This window comes from Pecten maximus, chromosome 6, assembly GCF_902652985.1.
Source record: "Pecten maximus chromosome 6, xPecMax1.1, whole genome shotgun sequence".
NCBI lineage: Eukaryota > Metazoa > Mollusca > Bivalvia > Pectinida > Pectinidae > Pecten > Pecten maximus.
Window position 1 is genome coordinate 2,342,907 of NC_047020.1, and position 24,025 is coordinate 2,366,931.

Sequence of the window (24,025 nt, forward strand, 5' to 3'; positions counted from 1 at the left end):
TACCCAATAGTAATGGTGGGTGGTGTTCTGTGGGAAACAGGTAAGTTAATAATGGTTGGTGGTGTCCTGTTGGAAACAGGTGAGTTAGTAATGGTTGGTGGTGTCCTGTTGGAAACAGGTGAGTTAGTAATGGTTGGTGGTGTCCTGTGGGAAACAGGTGAGTTAGTAATGGTTGGTGGTGTCCTGTGGGAAACAGGTAAGTTAATAATGGTTGGTGGTGTTCTGTGGGAAACAGGTAAGTTAATAATGGTTGATGGTGTTCTGTGGGAAACAGGTAAGTTAATAATGGTTGGTGGTGTCCTGTGGCAAACAGGTAAGTTAGTAATGGTTGGTGGTGTCCTGTGGGAAACAGGTAAGTTAATAATGGTTGATTGTGTCCTGTGGGAAACAGGTAAGTTAGTAATGGTTGGTGGTGCCCAGTGGGTAACAGGTAAGTTAGTAATGGTTGGTGGTGTCCTGTGGGAAACAGGTAAGTTAGTTATGGTTGGTGGTGTCCTGTGGGAAACAGGTAAGTTAATAATGGTTGGTGGTGTCCTGTGGCCCCTAAAAAATTGTGTAAATTTGCAATTAATATGTTAATCTTTCAAAGGTTGAAGTCAATGCTAAAATGACATTCACAATCAAAAAATTTAAAGAGAGATGTTATACTGTACTAAAGAATTAAAATATTTTTTTAAAAGTTAAGACAACTTGGCTTGGGACTAACTTTTCCAATTGGCACGTAGATTTTATGACTTGGTAGCCAAATAGCTACATGTATATAGGCCACCTGGTAAAATATTCACTTTGACCCCTGTAAGATAGCAATGTAAAAACATTGGATTTCAATTATCCATTATATACATGCACATGCAAGTACATTGTATATGTATAGATTATATTGAGCTTATAGTGAAAAATTGTTTTGATTGAATGACATTACTATAGATATGAAATGTTGATGAGTATGAAATTTCTTAAAAACAAGCTTATTAAAAGTATATCAGACTCTATGGTAAAATACTGTCTGTACAGTAGGAGTGAACAAAACATTTATGTTACAGGTAACATCATGGTTGTCCCCATCATCAAAACGATAGGTCTGGGCCTGGGACTGTGTATCTGGGGCATGGTCAATCTGCTCAGTGGCTGGGCCACAGGAAGGTCAGTGAAATATGTCTGCTATTTGATCTTCTAGCTTGTTCTTGGGAGACTAGTCTACTGTGAAAGGCCAGCCCTGTTACAATTAGAACACTTGTTATATTTTCAGTAACTGATACTTCTAGACAGTGCAACTACAATGTATACAGGTATGAGGCCTGTTAGATGTATTGGAGTACTGACCAATGACCTACTGTTCATCAATCACTATAGTTGTCAGTAATGTGTTAGATCCAAATAAGAAAGGCAAATGAGCCATTTCAATAATAGTCTCAAATCTGAGTAATAGATTATTGTTCCTTACACAAACTACATCTGCCCTTTGACAAATATTATTTTGCAGGTTTGGTTTATTTGGTATTACAAAGGAGATCCCTGATAATCCTACCATGAACTATGTTGGAGTGGCAGTGGCAGTATCCAGGTAAGCTGGTGGCATACAGAGGAGTGGCAGTATCCAGGTAAGTTGGTGGCATACAGAGGAGTGGCAGTATCTAGGTAAGTTGGTGGCATACAGAGGAGTGGCAGTATACAGGTAATTTCGCTGGCATTCAGAAAGGTGGCAGTATCCACAGAGGAGTGGCTGTCTTGGTGTCCAGGTAATTAAGTAGGTGGCATACAGACAGAATCCTTACTCAACAACACCAGATATGATTTAATGTTAGCATAAAGGAATTAATAGTTGTGGTTTATATTTGTTTTACTTTTCCAACATTGATAATGAAGTGTGTCATTCTGACAGTCAGTTTTCAGTGTAGATAATACATCACAATATTTTGTATATTTTTAACAATAGTTAGTAAAAGATATCACTGGCAAATTTACTTCATAGAAACTAAAGATTTGTCCTTTTTTAGAATAATACTTTTCTGTCATTTAATATACAGTGAACTTATGATATTACGTTACAGTGCTGTGGTGTTTTCCTTCGTGAAGAGTACTATCCAGCCTCCGTCTGACAGTGATACAACAGAGCAGGATGAGGATTCAGATGCCTTAGTATCAAGTGTGAGAATCCATGTATAGGATTACACTTTAAAACAAGCTATGACAAATAAGACTACAGTTTGATAAGTATTTTTCATTCCTGTTTTGATAATATGTACATGTTATCATGTAAGTAGCTAATACTGCTGTTTGTAATCAGGTTTTGTCAGTTAATGATAATATCATTGACACATAAAATATCTCTTTCAGTTTGTAGAAACAGTAATAAAGGCAAATTCTTTCATTAATTTCAGACATTTGGTAACCCGAACGATTCCTTGTACTCTACGACCACTGGACAGGAGGACTTGTTGTTTAACAGACCAGCAGTATGTACACTTAATATATATACTACAGGGTTATATATACTACAGGGTTATATATACTACAGGGTTATATATACTACTGGGTTATACTACAGGGTTATGTATACTACAGGGTTATATATACCACAGGGTTATATATACCACAGGGTTATATATACTACTGGGTTATATATACTACAGAGTTATATATACTACAGGGTTATATATACTACAGGGTTATATATACTACAGGGTTATATATACTACAGGATTATATATACTACAGGGTTATATATACTACAGGATTATATATACTACAGGGTTATACTACAGGGTTATGTATACTACAGGGTTATATATACCACAGGGTTATATATACCACAGGGTTATATATACTACTGGGTTATATATACTACAGATTTATATATACTACAGGGTTATATATACTACAGGGTTATATATACTACAGGGTTATATATACTACAGGGTTATATATACTACAGGGTTATATATACATGGGTGATATATACTACAGGGTTATATATACTACAGGGTTATATATACTACAGGGTTATATATACTACAGGATTATATATACTACAGGGTTATATATACTACAGGGTTATATATACTACAGGATTATATATACTACAGGGTTATATATACTACAGGATTATATATACTACAGGGTTATATATACTACAGGGTTATATATACTACAGGGTTATGTATACTACAGGGTTAGGTTTACTACAGGGTTATATATACTACAGGGTTATATATACTACAGGATTATATATACTACAGGGTTATATATACTACAGGATTATATATACTACAGGGTTATATATACTACAGGGTTATATATACTACAGGGTTATATATACTACAGGGTTATATATACTACAGGGTTATATATACTACAGGATTATATATACTACATTGTTATATATACTACAGGGTTATATATACTACAGGGTTATATACACTACAGGGTTATGTATACTACAGGGTTATATATACTACAGGGTTATATATACTACAGGATTATATATACTACAGGATTATATATACTACAGGGTTATATATACTACAGGGTTATGTATACTACAGGGTTAGGTTTACTACAGGGTTATATATACTACAGGGTTATATATACCACAGGGTTATATATACTACAGGGTTATATATACTACAGGATTATATATACTACAGGGTTATATATACTACAGGGTTATGTATACTACAGGGTTAGGTTTACTACAGGGTTATATACACTACAGGGTTATATATACTACAGGGTTATATATACTACAGGGTTATATATACCACAGGGTTATATATACTACAGGATTATATATACTACAGGGTTATATATACTACAGGATTATATATACTACAGGGTTATATATACTACAGGGTTATATACACTACAGGGTTATATACACTACAGGGTTATATATACTACAGGGATATATATACTACAGGGATATATATACTACAGGGTTATATATACTACAGGGTTATATATATTACAGGGTTATATATACTACAGGGTTATATACACTGCAGGGTTATATATACTACAGGGTTATATACACTACAGGGTTATATATACTACAGGGTTAAATATACTACAGGATTAGGTTTACTACAGGGTTATATATACTACAGGGTTATATACACTACAGGGTTATATATACCACAGGGTTATATATACTACAGGGTTATATATACTACAGGATTATATATACTACAGGGTTATATATACTACACGGTTATATACACTACAGGGTTATATATACTACAGGGATATATATACTACAGGGATATATATACTACAGGGTTAAATATACTACAGGGTTAGGTTTACTACAGGGTTATATATACTACAGGGTTATATACAGTACGAGGAGGGTGATTTGGTACTCAAACGCTCACAGAGCGTTGACCCGCGCAGCCCCCCGCTCAGAATTTGCGCGGGTTTGCAGCGGGATTGCCGCGGGATTTGAGCGGGCTTCGAGCGGGCTTGAGCGGGTTCGCAGCGGGCTTGAGCGGTTTTGTAGCGGGCTTGAGCGGACTTGTAGGAGCGGACCCGCTCGCCGGGCGGGCTTGTAGCGGGCCCGCTCGAGCGGACTTGTAGCGGACCCGCTCGAGCGGAATTGTAGCGGACCCGCTCGAGCGGAATTGAATAGGACCCGCTCAATCAGTAATGACGGTAGACTTTCAACTGCCTGGTGTCGATTAATTATACTTTAATGACCATGTATATGTTTTCAGTTGCATCGTCCATCGTAAGTATTTATTGGATGATGTACCTCAACTATGAGATACAAATTCATACGTGTAATGTATTGCTCATGAAATCTATGTTATAAGTTGAATAATATCTGCAATGTTGTACAATATGACAGTATACTTGATGTCAGACCATTTTGATAAAAACTATTTGTAGGGAAATATTGTAGTTATTAAAGTTCAAATAGACTATTTTCATGCATGTGCAAGATCACTCACGAGTCATAAATCCAGTAATATTGGATATAGTCGTCATTTAGTGTTAGGAGCTGAGTCAATACATTGTAAATGTATCCTGTGACTGCTAACTGGTGACCGCCTTCTTTGGGAAAACAAAAGGTAATTATTCTGGTTAATGGTGGACAATGAACCAAGTGTCCACAGTAGCTTTAATTCATTCTTACGGAATGGGGACGGGTCAAAAGGCGGTTTTGTCATCATTTCTAGAGTACTTAGGACGGTCGGATCTTGGTCAGAATTTTTGTGCACCTCGAGTGGGATATGGGGAACACGGAAATGTGCTCAATCCGGTAACCATTTTAATAGTGGACAATGAGCCACGTGTCCACGGCAGCATTATTACAATTCTGATTTAGCTGACCTTTGTATAGATGACGTTTTGTGCATGACCTCGGAGAGGCCACATAAGGGGCTCGTCATTTTGATCTCGACTTATTTTTACATAGACATTTGAAGTATTTAGCTAGCAACATGTCCGTTTGAGAAAATTATCTTTGAATTTTTGTAGTAAGTTTCATAAACTTTTCAATTATTTGAACATTTCGTAGTTTTAAATCCACGGCCTAAAGATATTGTGTTTTTATTACTATCATTTTTTATGTGTCCATCGGGGACATCTCTTGCATGGCTAATATCACGGACATACACTTACATGTATATTACCGGTAGATATCGAAATCAGTGCTAATAGTTTCCCAACTATAGTAGCTAATCATTTAATTACTTTCTTATCAGAAAAAAAAATCGTCACAAGTGCATTGCTCTACTCGAGCTGACTTTAATTATATTTTTTGTAATCGTATGATGTTGATGAGATGTATACTCGCAAGACTAATAAAGAATTGAAAAAATTGTTACCATTTTAGCAGCCTGGTACAAAATTATTTTGTGAGATATCGAACACTTTTGTAAAGGATAATCGATTGCCTTCCCGATCTCTTTTTGCCAGCAAAGAAATACATGTAGTACGGTCTTTGATTACAAGACCGAGCATAATAGTATATACGTATGTATGTATATCTTATGTTGTATATATGCTATTAAATGGAAATTGTCAAATAAAATACAGTTTAAACTATATAGACCACAGAATGATTGTGTGTGTAGTCCAATATTCTTTCTTTATTGTGAGAAAAACAATACATTTGTGTCATCTGTCATGTGTATGTGATAAAAACGTCAACAAAAACACATTTTAAACAAATTTTAATCAATTATAACGACAACATGGGAATATTTCCTGTCCTTTTTATTTCGGAAGTAAAAAAAAAAAAAATAAAAAAAATACGTACTGACTATGCGAAAGTCACCATTATTATCAAGACCTAACACCCAAACAATGTGAAGTATTTCCTCCTTCACCGAGCTATTGACCAGTCCATTTTATGTCCGATGAAGCCTGAGATTAGATTAACTCTAATTGTATTAGATACACAGTGTACGTACTTGTAATTGAAATTTTCCATTGAAACTGGTAGGTAACAAAGAGTTTCAGGAGAAGATATGAACCTTGTTTTCAGAGAATGTAGGAGATGAGTATCATTATCTGTTTTCCTGTAAAAACGCAATCATTGAAAATTTGCAAAGAAATTACATATTCTAAATTATTACCGCTCAAATCCAAATAAAACTAAACTAAAAGTCTGTTTAAGGTCATAATTATAAACGGAAGTTCTAAATGGTTTGTCTTTTTTTTCTAAAAAAAATCTCTTCTTTGATTACGTGTATGTAATATAATCCTATGAATATTATGTTTTTGTAACTGGATTGTTTATTCATATATACATGTATGTACGTGTGATACAATGTTAATGTTCCTCATGTAACACATTTCCATGTGTTATAGTATCCAAATAAAACTGTGTGTATGGAGACCACGTGGCTAAAATCGCGTCATTTACAAATCATGATTGGAGTGAATCAATGTGATATAGATAAATCCTCTATACACAGGACAAATACCGGTCGTGTACAGTGTAGTTACCGTTATAGAAATGTTTTCACCTGCTGTTAACATCTGCCAACCACAGATTTTGATTACAATAGCGAGTATACCTGTATCGCAGTGACCCCATCGGACCCCTACAGCTTTTTTTTTACCTGCGGGCGGAATGTTGTTACATAAGGATTTAGCCTATGCTCCATGTTTACTAGTCTACCTGTATCTCACCTCTTACATTTAGGTCTTTTAGAATAAGGCACCTGCCGTTTTCCTTTTGAGGCCGTAATAGCGGAAGTAAAACCCGTTAAATCCGTATGCGATGATAATTGTATTAATCATTCTTAAATCATATATATATTTCAGATTTAAATTAGGTACGTAATTTGTATTGTTGAAAGTTATACATTTATAATATGTACATTGTACGTATTGGTTTAATGATTGCAACATATCAAGATATACACGTGCATTGAAATAAGAGCAATTACTTTCACTATATCTTTATATATACCCCCCCCCCCCCCCCCCCCCCCCCCTCCTCTCCCTCTCCCGCTAAACCAATTTGTAAACATGTTAAAAAATAATATTATATTAAAATATTATATTATGCCATCTTGCTGTATTTTTTTCATGTATACTTGTGTCGGGAAAGGTGGTTTTTGCCCAATCTCTTATATACATATAAGTTACAATAAAAATATGTTTAAATAAAAAATCAGGGTAACTATTTATGTCAGGTTTCGTAAGAAAATAGAACACTCAGTATCCATATTTTTAATTTCAACACATCTTATTGACGAGATGTAAAGTCAATAGGATTGGACATCAGACATAGCCTATATAGATCGATATCGTGATACACTTATTTATTGATCTTCATATTACTTTAATAAGGACGAACTTGGATATTTTACCCAAACATGCATATACAATTTACATATATATACACATAATACTAATCATAATAACAACATTATCCGTAATAAATCATGTACATGTATTTGTTTCAACAAGCACATACAAATGTACATGTACATGTATAATGTATATATGAGACATACGTTATGGGTCCGGTTGTTCAAAACAAATGTTTTTTCATTTTAGGAAAAATGTCAAGACTGGTTACCTATCAAACGGCTGATATACAGATTAATAAGTTTACAATACAGTACATTTTACCGTCTCAGCTTATGTAAATGATAAGGATGACCACAATTCATTTCAAATATTTCATTCAGAGAATTACATAAATATTATATATATATATATATGAATGGATTGAACAACAAACTAAGCCTACATGTATCAGTGTATACTGCCCATCGCCAGCCGTCGAAAAACTGTCTCGGTACCCCGTACATTGCGCGTGCATTGTGCATACTACGACGTTTACCGAGCATTGAATACATTTGTAGGTAACTCAGACGGGCATGGCTACATAACGGCTGGCGATCGTACAATTCGACCACATTTCAAATCCTGCCTATATCAAAGAAAATGTTTCACTGACAGAACTAATTGCCTTCTTTATTTTAATATATCATACATAACTACGATACTTTAAGTGGATATACCACGCACAAATGTATATATAAGATACATGATTGTTCGCGCACAGCGCTAGCGAGAGCTTAACTAGAGTACATGTGAAATATCACGTGACTTATTGCGAATCTACATCACCTTATACCAAAATAGATATAAACATATATATTGCACTCATATTTTGCTCAGTTGTCATCGCTGTGAGCTTCGCAACTTGTAGATATGTACATATGTATGCAAAATAGATAAATGTTGGTGGTTTGATCTCTTAATCTTCCGTATGCTGCATAAACTGATGGTTTTGTTTTCTATTATTCATGTAGTTAGTATAATTGACATCCAAACTTAAATATTTCACCAACTACGTCTTCCCCCATGTTATTGACACCAGCGAATATCAAATCTGAGAACTACTTTTTATTAGAAAATGGTCACCTTTAGGTCGAAACAGGCCAAATTGCGTCATGTTCCTCTTTCATACGATCCAGCTAACATGTACATGTACTGTATGTACACCAAAAAGACAAAACAACTTAGAAATATATCAGAATACTCAATCTAATTAAAATCAAATGTACATTTGCATTTTGCACTACGCTACTCTCCGTATGAACATTTTTAGATACAAGATGTTGTTTAAAAAATAACTTTGTGTTTAACCTTTTTCTGTGATTATACTTTAAGATCCATCAAATGTATTTTTGTTAAACTAAACTTCATTACTTACGCTACCAAATTACTCTTGATTTGATACTTACACAAGCAGAGAACAACTCAAGCAAGTGAATACGAAACATATTTTGTAAACGTTACATTACATTCTGCGAACGTTTCTGATGAAATAAATATGAGTTCCTTCTTATTCATCGTTATATTTAAAAAAAAAAGATTGCAGGATTTCTTGTGTCCATGTTACGGGAGCGGGATCGCTGGCTGAGCGGGTTTGCTGGCCCGCCGGAGCGGGATCGCTGGCTGAGCGGGTTTGCTGGCCCGCCGGAGCGGGATCGCTGGCTGAGCGGGGTTGCTGCTTGTCAGAGCGGAATCGCTGCGTGAGCGGGATCGCAGCGACATCGCTTGCGCGGGATTACGGCGGGATTGCAGCGGGGTTTTAATCCCCATCGCTCGACGGGCGCAAACGCGCTGTGAGCGTTTGAGTACCAAATCACCCTCCTCGTACTGTACACTACAGGGTTATATATACTACAGGGTTATATATACTACAGGGTTATGTATACTACAGGGTTATGTATACTACAGGGTTATATATACTACAGGGTTATATACACTACAGGGTTATATATACTACAGGATTATATATACTACAGGGTTATATATATTACAGGGTTATATATACTACAGGGTTATATATACTACAGGGTTATGTATATACTACAGGGTTATATATACTACAGGGTTATATATACTACAGGGTTATATACACTACAGGGTTATGTATACTACAGGGTTATATACACTACAGGGATATGTATATTACAGGGTTATGTATACTACAGGGTTATATATACTACATGGTTATATATACTACAGGGATATATATACTACAGGGTTATATATACTACAGGGTTATTAGCTCACCTGGACCGAAGGTCCGGTGAGCTTATGCCATGGCGCAGCGTCCGTCGTCCGTCCGTCCGTCGTCCGTCCGTCCGTCCGTCCGTCCGTCCGTCAACATTTCCTTCAAATCGCTACTAGTCATCAAGTTCTTATTGGATTTTGACCAAATTTGGCCAGAAACATCCTTGGCAGAATGGGAACAGATTTTGCATAAATGGTGACTCTGACCCCTGAGGGGCCAAAGGGGCGGGGCCCAATAGGGGAAATAGAGGTAATTCCTTTAAATCACTACTAGTCATAAAGTTATGAATGGATTTGAACCCAATTTGGTCAGAAACATCCTTGGGGGAAGGGGAACAGATTTTGCATAAATGGTGATTCTGACCCCCGAGGGGCCAAAGGGGCGGGGCCAAATATGGGAAATAGAGGTAATTCCTCTAAATCTCTACTAGTCATAAAGTTATGAATGGATTTGAACCCAATTTATTCAGAAACATCCTTGGGGGAAGAGGAAGAGATTTTGCATAAATGGTGGCTCTGACCCCGAAGGGGCCAAAGGGGCGGGGCCCAATAGGGGAAATAGAGGTAATTCCTTTAAATCACTACTAGTCATAAAGTTATGAATGGATTTGAACCCAATTTGGTCAGAAACATCCTTGGGGGAAGGGGAACAGATTTTGCATAAATGGTGATTCTGACCCCGGAGGGGCCAAAGGGGCGGGGCCAAATATGGGAAATAGAGGTAATTCCTCTAAATCTCTACTTGTCATAAAGTTATAAATGGATTTGAACCCAATTTGGTCAGAAACATCCTTGGGGGAAGGGGAAAAGATTTTGCATAAATGGTGGCTCTGACCCCTGAGGGGCCAAAGGGGCGGGGCCCAATAGGGGAAATTAAGGTAATTCCTTTAAATCGCTACTTGTCATAAAGTTATGAATGGATATCAACCCAATTTGGTCAGAAAAATCCTTGGGGGAAGGGGAAGAGATTTTGCATAAATGGTGGCTCTGACCCCCGAGGAGCCAAAGGGGCGGGGCCCAATAGGTGAAATAGAGGTAATTCCTCTAAATCTCTACTAGTCATAAAGTTATGAATGGATTTGAACCCAATTTGGTCAGAAACATCCTTGGGGGAAGGGGAACAGATTTTGCATAAATGGTGATTCTGACCCCCGAGGGGCCAAAGGGGCGGGGCCAAATATGGGAAATAGAGGTAATTCCTCTAAATCTCTACTTGTCATAAAGTCATGAATGGATTTGAACCCAATTTGGTCAGAAACATCCTTGGGGGAAGGGGAAAAGATTTTGCATAAATGGTGGCTCTGACCCCCGAGGGGCCAAAGGGGCGGGGCCCAATAGGGGAAATTAAGGTAATTCCTTTAAATCGCTACTTGTCATAAAGTTATGAATGGATATCAACCCAATTTGGTCAGAAACATCCTTGGGGGAAGGGGAAGAGATTTTGCATAAATGGTGGCTCTGACCCCCAAGGGGCCAAAGGGGCGGGGCCCAATAGGGGAAATAGAGGTAATTCCTTTAAATCACTACTAGTCATAAAGTTATGAATGGATTTCAACCCAATTTGGTCAGAAACATCCTTGGGGAAAGGGGAACAGATTTTGCATAAATGGTGATTCTGACCCCCGAGGGGCCAAAGGGGCGTTCCCAAATATGGGAAATAGAGGTAATTCCTCTAAATCTCTACTAGTCATAAAGTTGTGAAGGGATTTGAACCCAATTTGGTCAGAAACATCCTTTGGGGAAGGGGAACAGATTTTGCATAAAAGGTGGCTCTGACCCTAAAGGGGCCAAAAGGGAGGGGCCCAGTGGGGGAAATAGAGGTAATTCCTTTGAATCGCTACTAGCCATCAAGTTATGAATGGATTTGAACCCAATTTGGTCAGAAACAGGGGAACAGATTTTGCATAAATGGTGACTCTGACCCCCGAATGGCCAGAGGGGCGGGCCCAATAGGTGAAATAGAGGTAATTCCTTTAAATTGCTACTAGTAATAAAGTGATGAATGCATGTTCTATAAACAATTCTTGAGGTCTTTCAGACCTTAGAGAGTCTGGACTTCATTAATCTTTAAAGCAGTTGGGATTCCCACACTATAACCATATATAGCATGTTAGAATTTTACAAATAAAACAATTTGAATATGAACATTATTTCAACATTTGGTCTAATCCAACCAGGTGAGCGATACAGGCCCCATGGGCCTCTTGTATATATTACAGGGTTATATATACTACAGGGTTACAGGGTTATATATACTACAGGGTTATATATACTACAGGGTTAAATATACTACAGGGTTAGGTTTACTACAGGGTTATATATACTACAGGGTTATATACACTACAGGGTTATATAAACTACAGGGTTATATATACTACAGGGTTAGGTTTACTACAGGGTTATATATACTACAGGGTTATATACACTACAGGGTTATGTATACTACAGGGTTATATATACTACAGGATTATATATACTACAGGGTTATATATACTACAGGGTTATATATACTACAGGGTTAGGTTTACTACAGGGTTATATACACTACAGGGTTATATATACTACAGGGTTATATATACTACAGGGTTATATACACTACAGGGTTATATACACTACAGGGTTATATATACTACAGGGTTATATATACTACAGGGTTATATACACTACAGGGTTATATATACTACAGGGATATATATACTACAGGGTTATATATATTACAGGGTTATATACACTACAGGGTTATATATACTACAGGGTTATATATACTACAGGATTATATATACTACAGGGTTATATACACTACAGGGTTATATATACTACAGGGTTAGGTTTACTACAGGGTTATATATACTACAGGGTTATATACACTACAGGGTTATATATACTACAGGGTTATATACACTACAGGGTTATGTATACTACAGGGTTATATACACTACAGGGTTATATACACTACAGGGTTATGTATACTACAGGGTTATATATACTACAGGGTTATATATACTACAGGGATATATATACTACAGGGTTACATATACTACAGGGTTATATATATTACAGGGTTATATATACTACAGGGTTACAGGGTTATATATACTACAGGGTTATATATACTACAGGGTTAAATATACTACAGGGTTAGGTTTACTACAGGGTTATATATACTACAGGGTTATATACACTACAGGGTTATATATACTACAGGGTTATATATACTACAGGGTTAGGTTTACTACAGGGTTATATATACTACAGGGTTATATACACTACAGGGTTATATATACTACAGGGTTATATACACTACAGGGTTATATATACTACAGGGTTATATATACTACAGGGTTAAATATACTACAGGGTTAGGTTTACTACAGGGTTATATATACTACAGGGTTATATATACTACAGGGTTATATATACTACAGGGTTAGGTTTACTACAGGGTTATATATACTACAGGGTTATATACACTACAGGGTTATATATACTACAGGGTTATATATACTACAGGGTTATATACACTACAGGGTTATATATACTACAGGGTTATATATACTACAGGGTTATATATACTACAGGGTTATATATACTACAGGGTTATGTATACTACAGGGTTATATATACTACAGGGTTATATATACTACAGGGTTATATATACTACAGGGTTATGTATACTACAGGGTTATATATACTACAGGGTTAAATATATTACAGGGTTATATATACTACAGGGTTATATATACTACAGGGTTATATATACTACAGGGTTATACTACAGGGTTATATACTACAGGGCTATATATACTACAGGGTTATATATACTACAGGGTTATATACTACAGGGTATGCTACAGGGTTATATATACTACAGGGTTATATATACTACAGGGCTATATATACTACAGGGTTATATATATTACAGGGTTATATATACTACAGGGTTACAGGGTTATATATACTACAGTGTTATATATACTACAGGGTTATATATACTACAGGGTTAGGTTTACTACAGGGTTATATACACTACAGGGTTATATATACTACAGGGTTATATATATTACAGGGTTATATATACTACAGGGTTATATATACTACAGGATTATATATACTACAGGGTTATATATATTACAGGGTTATATATACTACAGGGTTATATATACTACAGGGTTATATATACTACAGGGTTATAGATACTACAGGGTTATATATACTACAGGGTTATATATATTACAGGGTTATATATACTACAGGGTTATATATACTACAGGGTTATGTATACTACAGGGTTATGTATACTACAGGGTATACTACAGGGTTATATATACTACTGGGTTATATATACTACAGGGTTATATATACTACAGGGTTATATATACTACAGGGTTATATATACTACAGGATTATATATACTACAGGGTTATATATACTACAGGATTATATATACTACAGGGTTATATACACTACAGGTTTATATATACTACAGGGTTATATATACTACAGGGTTATATATATTACAGGGTTATATATACTACAGGGTTATATATATTACAGGTTACATTTTATTCATACTATAGGGTTAAGGTTCTGATAGGAATTAAGAATGAGTCCCTCTAAAATCTAAGATGGCTGCCAGGGCCAACATCGTTTATAACCACATTTTAAACTTTTTCTCAAGTTCCACATGTGAGATTCAGCTCTAACCTTTCTGAAATGATCCCGAGATGGTCTAGGCCATGTGGTCATGTGGTGTTGTTATTCAGTTCAGCCATCTTCAAAATCACAACTTAATTTCTTCTCAAGTTCCACCAGTTGGCCTGGTTTCAACCCAAACTTCCCTGAAATGATCCAAAGATGGCGTTGACCAGATGTTGTTATTTTTTGGGTTGCTCAGTAATCCATGATGGCTGCCATCGTACAGTATTGCAGAATCACAATTGTTGTCAGTACCACTATACTGCTACTAATTGTATTAATACTTCAAATAGTACTAAGGCCAATTGAAAACAGATGACCATTAAGGCCTCTTGTTATTTTTGCGAGCATTGGCAAGCAAAAATGAAAACTTGTAGATGAGTTTCATTAAATCTCAAACAAATTCAAGATAATTCAGAAAACTTACATCTTGACATGCCAATATCAGACAGAGCCATTTTTTGTACCATTCACAATTAATGATGTCACATCATTGTCCATATCATGATGTCACAATTGATTTCTGACAGGCAAAGCTAATGAAAAACTTTTCAGGGTATGTTACACTAGTAGCATATGGGAAAAAAAATTACACAGGTGAATTCGCTGGATAACAGATCATGTGAGAAAAGAAAGAGCAGACTTATTTTTTTTTGTATCATTGTCTTTGTTTTAAACCAAAGGAAACATTTGAAATTTCATTCAGATATTATATTGTTATATTGTTGCTAGAAAGTGAGATCATTGTGATAATTTGCATTCATTGACTGACATCTATCTTACAACATAGTTTTCATAACATATCTAAGTAAATACTTTTATTTAGAGTGAACAGTGAGTTAAATAATTTCCAGAAATAATTAAAAATGATGTAATTTTGCACCTTTTTTTTCTGTAACTTGTTGCTTATATAATTATCTTTCCAAACGTGAATGAAAAAAATCATTGGCCAAGCTTGAAATAAGTTTTTCCCCCCTTTTCTTTATTTAAGTGAGGGAAGTAAGTGTTCATGCAAGGAATTTATTTTCCAATAGCAAATTATCTCCCCTTAGTTTTTGTTTCCCCTTAGTTTTTGTTTGCTAAATGTGTCGCGGGTGAAATGTGTTTTCCGGTCAAAAATGTCGCTCACGCACTTTTTCCCCCATGAGAATTTTAAAAAGTTGGCAAGTATGGCAGAGCACAAACTAACATTGAAGTTTAGTCTTGTTGCTATAGAATATTAATTATAATAAAATCTGAAGTTTATATTGTAATAAAGAGTTGATGTTATTTTTCAGAAATCTATAAATGGTTTGCGACACGACTCCACAGATGGAACACTCCTCGACAGATTATCTCCCAACATGAAGAGACTTGTGTAGGTAGAACTAGTGATATGAGAACTACTAACCTCTGCTGACAACTTTAAAGCACCATTAAAACACAATTAAAGCGTAATTGATGACACAATGTTTCTGGTGCGGAATTAACAGCAGCTGCCTTTTAAAGTAATGAATCTCTGCAATTAAAGAGAAACCCTGGCAGAAAGTTTCTTAATAGATATAGTGCTATAAGTTATAGTTGTGTGTAGCAATTTATTAGCAGTGTATTAAGATAAAGAGGTATTTTGTTGTGTGTAGCAGTTTATAAGCAGTGTATTAAGATAAAGAGGTATTTTGTTGTGTGTAGCAGTTTATAAGCAGTGTATTAAGATAAAGAGGTATTTTGTTGTGTGTAGCAGTTTATAAGCAGTGTATTAAGATAAAGAGGTATTTTGTTGTGTGTAGCAGTTTATAAGCAGTGTATTAAGATAAAGAGGTATTTTGTTGTGTGTAGCAGTTTATTAGCAGTGTATTAAGATAAAGAGGTATTTTGTTGTGTGTAGCAGTTTATAAGCAGTGTATTAAGATAAAGAGGTATTTTGTTGTGTGTAGCAGTTTATTAGCAGTGTATTAAGATAAAGAGGTATTCTAATAAGAAGTCCATCACCATATATTACAGAGGTATTGTACTAAAAGTAATGATTAGCCTGTTTATTATATTAAGGAAAATATTGTGCTTCAGTAACACTTTATTATCTAATGGGGATATCAAACTGTAATTAGCTGTGTGATATGTTACAAAGGTATTGTACTGTAATTAGCTGTGTGTTATGTTACAGGGGTATCATACTGTAATTAGCTGTGTGTTATGTTACAGGGGTATTATACTGTAATTAGCTGTGTGTTATGTTACAGGGGTATCATACTGTAATTAGCTGTGTGTTACGTTACAGGGGTATCGTACTGTAACTCTGTGTTTTGTTTACAGGGGTATCATACTGTAATTAGCTGTGTGTTATGTTACAGAGGTATTGTACTGTAATTAGCTGTGTGTTATGTTACAGGGGTGTCATACTGTAACTCTGTGTTTTGTTTACAGGGGTATCGTACTGTAATTAACTCTGTGTTATGTTTACAGGGGTATTGTGCTCTCGGTTATATCTGGAGCATTATATGGACAGATCTTTACTCCTACACTGTATGTTCAAAGCAATAGCCAATCTTACCCTTCAGCTAGCAAAAACGGTACGTATCTTAATTTCATGCCAGATCGTTTAATTTTATTGGTCTATTTTTTAGCTCACCTGCCCGAAGGGCAAGTGAGCTTATGCCGTGGTGCGGCGTCCGTCGTCCGTCCGTCCGGCCGTCCGGCCGTCCGGCGTCAACTTTTTCATTTAAACAACTTCTTCTCAATAACCAAGAGGCCCAAGGACTTGATATTGGGCCTGTAGCATGCTGGGGTGAAGGTCTACCAAGTTTGTTCAAATGAATGACCTTGACCTTCATTCAAGGTCACAGGGGTCAAATAGGCTATAATCTTCAAACGACTTCTTCTCAATAACCAAGAGGCCCAGGGACTTGATATTGGGCCTGTAGCATGCTGGGGTGAAGGGCTACCAAGTTTGTTCAAATAAATAACCTTGACCTTCATTCAAGGTCACAGGGGTCAAATAGGCTATAATCTTCAAACGACTTCTTCTCAATAACCAAGAGACCAAGGGACTTGATATTGGGCCTGTAGCATGCTGGGGTGAAGGGCTACCAACTTTGTTCAAATAAATGACCTTGACCTTCATTCAAGGTCACAGGGGTCAAATAGGCTATACTCTTCAAACAACTTCTTCTGAATAACCAAGAGGCCCAGGGACTTGATATTGGGCCTGTAGCATGCTGGGGTGAAGGGCTACCAAGTTTGTTCAAATAAATGACCTTGACCTTCATTCAAGGTCACATTGGTCAAATAGGCTATACTCTTCAAACAACTTCTTCTGAATAACCAAGAGGCCCAGGGACTTGATATTGGGCCTGTAGCATGCTGGGGTGAAGGGCTACCAAGTTTGTTCAAATAAATGACCTTGACCTTTATTCAAGGTCACATGGGTCAAATAGGTAATAATCTTCAAACGACTTCTTCTGAATAACCAAGAGCCCCAGGGACTTGATGTTATGCCTGTAGTATGCTGGGGTGCAGGGCTACCAAGTTTGTTCAAATAAATGACCTTGACCTTCATTCAAGGTCACATGAGTCAAATTGGTTATAATCTTCAAACAACTTCTTCTCAATAACCAAGAGGCTCAGGGACTTGATATTGGGCCTGTAGCATGCTGGGGGAAAGGGCAATCAGGTTTGTTCAAATAAATGACCTTGACCTTCATTCAAGGTCACATGGGTCAAATATACTGTTATCTTCAAACAACTTCTTCTCAATAACCAAGAGGCCCAGGGACTTGATATTGGGCCTGTAGCATGCTGGGATGGAGGGCTACCAAGTTTGTTCAAATAAATGACATTGACCTTCATTCAAGGTCACAGGGGTCAAATAGAATATAATCTTCAAACAACTTCTTCTCAATAACGAAGAGGCCCAGGGACTTGATATTGGGCCTGTAGCATGCTGGGATGAAGGGCTACCTAGTTTGTTCAAATAAATGATGTTGACCTTCATTCAAGGTCACAGAGGTCAAATAGGCTATAATCTTCAAACAACTTCTTCTCAATAGCCAAGAGGCTCAGGGACTTGATATTGGGCCTGTAGCATGCTGGGATGAAGGGCTACCAAGTTTGTTCAAATAAATGACCTTAACCTTCATTCAAGGTCACAGGGGTCAAATAGGCTATAATCTTCAAACAACTTCTTCTGAATAACCAAGAGGCCCAGGGACTTGATATTGGGCCTGTAGCATGCTGGGGTGAAGGGCTACCAAGTTTGTTCAAATAAATGACCTTGACCTTCATTCAAGGTCACATTGGTCAAATAGGCTATACTCTTCAAACAACTTCTTCTGAATAACCAAGAGGCCCAGGGACTTGATATTGGGCCTGTAGCATGCTGGGTTGAAGGGCTACCAAGTTTGTTCAAATAAATGACCTTGACCTTTATTCAAGGTCACATGGGTCAAATAGGTAATAATCTTCAAATGACTTCTTCTGAATAACCAAGAGCCCCAGGGACTTGATATTATGCCTGTAGTATGCTGGGGTGCAGGGCTACCAAGTTTGTTCAAATAAATGACCTTGACCTTCATTCAAGGTCACATGAGTCAAATAGGTTATAATCTTCAAACAACTTCTTCTCAATAAACAAGAGGCTCAGGGACTTGATATTGGGCCTGTAGCATGCTGGGGGAAAGGGCAATCAGGTTTGTTCAAATAAATGACATTGACCTTCATTCAAGGTCACATGGGTCAAATATACTGTTATCTTCAAACAACTTCTTCTCAATAACCAAGAGGCTCAGGGACTTGATATTGGGCCTGTAGCATGCTGGGATGGAGGGCTACCAAGTTTGTTCAAATAAATGACCTTGACCTTCATTCAAGGTCACAGGGGTCAAATAGAGTATAATCTTCAAACAACTTCTTCTCAATAACCAAGAGGCCCAGGGACTTGATATTGGGCCTGTAGCATGCTGGGATGAAGGGCTACCTAGTTTGTTCAAATAAATGACGTTGACCTTCATTCAAGGTCACAGGGGTCAAATAGGCTATAATCTTCAAACAACTTCTTCTCAATAGCCAAGAGGCTCAGGGACTTGATATTGGGCCTGTAGCATGCTGGGATGAAGGGCTACCAAGTTTGTTCAAATAAATGACTTTGACCTTCATTCAAGGTCACAGGGGTCAAATAGGCTATAATCTTCAAACAATTTCTTCTCAATAACCAAGAGTCATAGGGACTTGATATTGGGCCTGTAGCATGCTGGGATGAAGGACTACCAAGTTTGTTCAAATAGATGACCTTGACCTTCATTCAAGGTCACAGGGGTCAAATAGGTTATAATCTTCAAACGACTTCTTCTGAATAACCAAGAGGCCCAGGGACTTGATATTGGGCCTGTAGCATGCTGGGATGAAGGGCTACCTAGTTTGTTCAAATAAATGACGTTGACCTTCATTCAAGGTCACAGGGGTCAAATAGGCTATAATCTTCAAACAACTTCTTCTCAATAGCCAAGAGGCTCAGGGACTTGATATTGGGCCTGTAGCATGCTGGGATGAAGGGCTACCAAGTTTGTTCAAATAAATGACTTTGACCTTCATTCAAGGTCACAGGGGTCAAATAGGCTATAATCTTCAAACAATTTCTTCTCAATAACCAAGAGTCATAGGGACTTGATATTGGGCCTGTAGCATGCTGGGATGAAGGACTACCAAGTTTGTTCAAATAGATGACCTTGACCTTCATTCAAGGTCACAGGGGTCAAATAGGTTATAATCTTCAAACGACTTCTTCTGAATAACCAAGAGGCCCAGGAACTTGATATTGGGCCTGTAGCATGCTGGGATGAAGGACTACCAAGTTTGTTCAAATAGATGACCTTGACCTTCATTCAAGGTCACAGGGGTCAAATAGGCTATAATCTTCAAATCACTTCTTCTCAATAACCAAGAGGCCAAGGGATTTGATATTTGGCCTGTTTGTAGCATGCTCAGAGCTAAGAGTCACCAAGATCAGATCTTAGGCCAATAGAATGCTGGAATGAAGGACTAGAAAATATATTGACATGAATAAACCTAGCTTACTCTGATATTTGAATAAAGTTGTTATCTGAATCAGCATAGTATCTGTAGAAATGACCTCAATCAACTGCAAATTTGCTGTAGAGCCAGGTGAGCGATACAGGCCCATTGGGCCTCTTGTTTAATTGAAGCATGTTTCATTTTCAATGGCCGTCAGTAATTTGGTCATAATAGAATGATTGTAATTGTGATTTCTTTAGAACTTTGAGGAACTTTCTCAGATTTCACTGGAAAAATTCCCTTTGCTCCCTATAGTTGACATGTGTAATTTTGAGACCAAAATGGCCCGCTTGCAGTCACCTTTGAACTCCATTAATTAATTTTTTACCAGAAATCCCATTAATAAGTCTAGAAATCATTCTCTACCAGAAATCTCCATCAATCAGTCTCTACCAGAAATTTTTTTTAATCATTCTCTACTTGAATTCTCCATTTATCAGTCTCTACCAGAAATCCTTTTTATTAGTTTCTATCAGAAATCATTCACTTATAGAAATCTCCATTAATTAGTCTCTGTTTGAAATCCCATTAATTACTCTCTACCAGAAATCGTTTTAATCAATCTATACTAGAAATCCCATTTATTGTCACTCAATGGAATGATAATGACATTCCTACTTTGAAAGGACATTTTCAAACACAGAAAAATTAATTAGATACTAATACATGATTCACACAATCAACAAAGATTCAAGAGAAAATATGAGAACAAAAATCAAGCTTCAAAAAATGTTGGTGTTACAGGTCTGGATTACGTGTTTACTTGTTAATGTTGGTGTTACAGGTCTGGGTTACGTGTTTACTTGTTAATGTTGGTGTTACAGGTCTGGATTACGTGTTTACTTGTTACTGTTGGTGTTATAGGTCTGGATTACGTGTTTACTTGTTAATGTTGGTGTTACAGGTCTGGATTACGTGTTTACTTGTTAATGTTGGTGTTACAGGTCTGGGTTACGTGTTTACTTGTTAATGTTGGTGTTACAGGTCTGGATTACGTGTTTACTTGTTAATGTTGGTGTTACAGGTCTGGGTTACGTGTTTACTTGTTAATGTTGGTGTTACAGGTCTGGATTACGTGTTTACTTGTTACTGTTGGTGTTACAGGTCTGCATTACGTGTTTACTTGTTACTGTTGGTGTTATAGGTCTGGATTACGTGTTTACTTGTTAATGTTGGTGTTACAGGTCTGGATTACGTGTTTACTTGTTAATGTTGGTGTTACAGGTCTGGCCATGGATTACGTGTTTACTTGTTAATGTTGGTGTTACAGGTCTGGGTTACGTGTTTACTTGTTAATGTTGGTGTTACAGGTCTGGATTACGTGTTTACTTGTTAATGTTGGTGTTACAGGTCTGGATTACGTGTTTACTTGTTAATGTTGGTGTTACAGGTCTGGATTACGTTTTTGCGTGTTTCTGTGGGATCTACCTATCAAGTACCGTATATTTCTGTATATACGCCCTGGTAAGGAGGAACAAACCACGCGTGTACCCACGGGTCATTGTACCGGGAATCATCTCTGGTATCATGTGGGCTGCCGCAACCGCATCCTGGTTCGTCGCCAACAAGATTTTGTCTGAACCTGTGGCATTCCCGATCATAACTACCCTTCCCTCTGTAGTGGCCTCCATTCTCGGCATATTTGTCTTCAAGGAGATCCGAGTAAGTAATCTGGAGTTTTCTCACTGTCGTTGTATGTACATTTGTACATGTTTATCAATTCAATAAAATAAAAATTGTTGTGGTTTGAAAAGAAAATCCCAACAGGGAATATCGGCATGCAAATGAAACTGTTATTCTAACTAAAAATCAATAAATGATGACAAAATTCGAACAAAAGAGGTTTGGATGGAGACTCATGAGAACACCATGTATTACAGAATGAGAGAACTGAATTGTCTGAAACTATAATAATTAGTCTTACAATTAAAGTCTGAAATTATAGAATCGAAACAAATTCGTACTCCTAAACAGATAAGTTTCTGTCCTAACAGACTTAATCCCCGGCTTTAATGTTGAATGTTCTTGAAGAAATACAGCAACCTCCAAGATTGGAACCAAAATCATCATTTATCCATTTTGTGAATTTTCGCCTTCATTTGTCCTATATTAACAATCGGTAAATTGTCTCGATCGTATATATATTTTTAATTTTTAAAATTTGTCATTACCTTTGCAAGAATACACTCCAAAGAGAAAAAAGAAATGTTAGAAATTGATACAGACATATAGATAGTATTCGCAACTGTACAAGTTACGCTGTAAACACCCCGTCCATTGTCATTCTTATATTTTCAGGGAAGAAAAAATATTTTAATATTACTGGTTGGGTTTTGCATGGCTGGATCTGGAGCGGTGTTAGCGGGATTCTCAAAACACGGCAAGCAGTGCCACCATTGACAACAGATCTTACAAAGCGAGACGTTCCGAATGGTGACAAATCGTGCTACAGGGAATGTATAACTTAGTGATGTAGTGCCTCGACAAGGGATATGTGTCCCAAACATGAAAGTGACGAAATGTGTCTCAAAACATAACAGTGACGAGATGTGTCTAAAAACATAACAGTGACGAGATGTGTCTAAAAACATAACAGTGACGAGATGTGTCTCAAAACATAACAGTGACGAGATGTGTCTAAAAACATGAAAGTGACGAGATGTGTCTAAAAACATAACAGTGACGAGATGTGTCTAAAAACATGAAAGTGACGAGATGTGTCTAAAAACATAACAGTGACGAGATGTGTCTCAAAACATAACAGTGACGAGATGAGTCTCAAAAAAAAGTGACCCCAATATTAGGAAACATTACAAAACATAGAGAGACATCTCATAAAGTAATGTCACAAGTAGGAAGCGTCTCAAAACACGACAGACAGTGATACAACTGTAGCGAAAAGCAATCAAAGCAGGCGGTACCACTCTGAATGTGAGAATCTCAAAAAATGTGACAATCTAAAAAAAATGTGAGAATCTCAAAAAATGGAACAAAGAACAGAGTCCAGCCAATCACATGATACTTCTCAGTTTTCAGGAACACTGCTGGATACCTTGAAATAGAAGATAAGTGTCGCGTCATAAAATACGACAAGGAGAGTATCTAATGACCTAGTATAAACCATTGGAGGCAGTGTATGATGTTACAGCTGAGATCAAACACAGGATGTAGTGCCGACCAGAAGATCAATTACATGTACAGACAATGCGTGGTGTTGTCACAATAGACAAAGACA

The 24,025-nt window shown here is 36.8% G+C and overlaps 2 protein-coding genes across 2 annotated transcripts in view; both read left to right on the plus strand.

Annotated features, from left to right (window-relative positions):
• The window catches only part of LOC117328711 (transmembrane protein 144-like), a 108,037-nt gene that overhangs the window by 78,470 nt on the left and 5,542 nt on the right, over positions 1–24,025 (plus strand). The window lies entirely within an intron of this gene.
• LOC117328713 (transmembrane protein 144-like) lies at positions 443–23,492 on the plus strand. The gene is made up of 9 exons (XM_033886209.1): positions 443–508; positions 1,044–1,143; positions 1,484–1,564; positions 2,052–2,148; positions 2,382–2,456; positions 16,026–16,105; positions 17,188–17,294; positions 22,181–22,452; positions 23,089–23,492. Exons 1-9 carry the CDS (start codon positions 481–483, stop codon positions 23,188–23,190), a joined length of 942 nt encoding a protein of 313 aa, XP_033742100.1. The 5' UTR covers positions 443–480; the 3' UTR covers positions 23,191–23,492.

What these genes read in the sequence shown, in the direction of transcription:
- LOC117328713 (XM_033886209.1), top strand. Translation starts at nt 481, where the DNA reads ATGGTTGGTGGTGTCCTGTGGGAAACAG. An exon ending in TGGTGTCCTGTGGGAAACAG is followed by an intron (nt 509 to 1,043) that starts GTAAGTTAATAA and finishes TTTATGTTACAG; the next exon opens with GTAACATCATGGTTGTCCCC. An exon ending in TGTTGTTTAACAGACCAGCA is followed by an intron (nt 2,457 to 16,025) that starts GTATGTACACTT and finishes GTTATTTTTCAG; the next exon opens with AAATCTATAAATGGTTTGCG.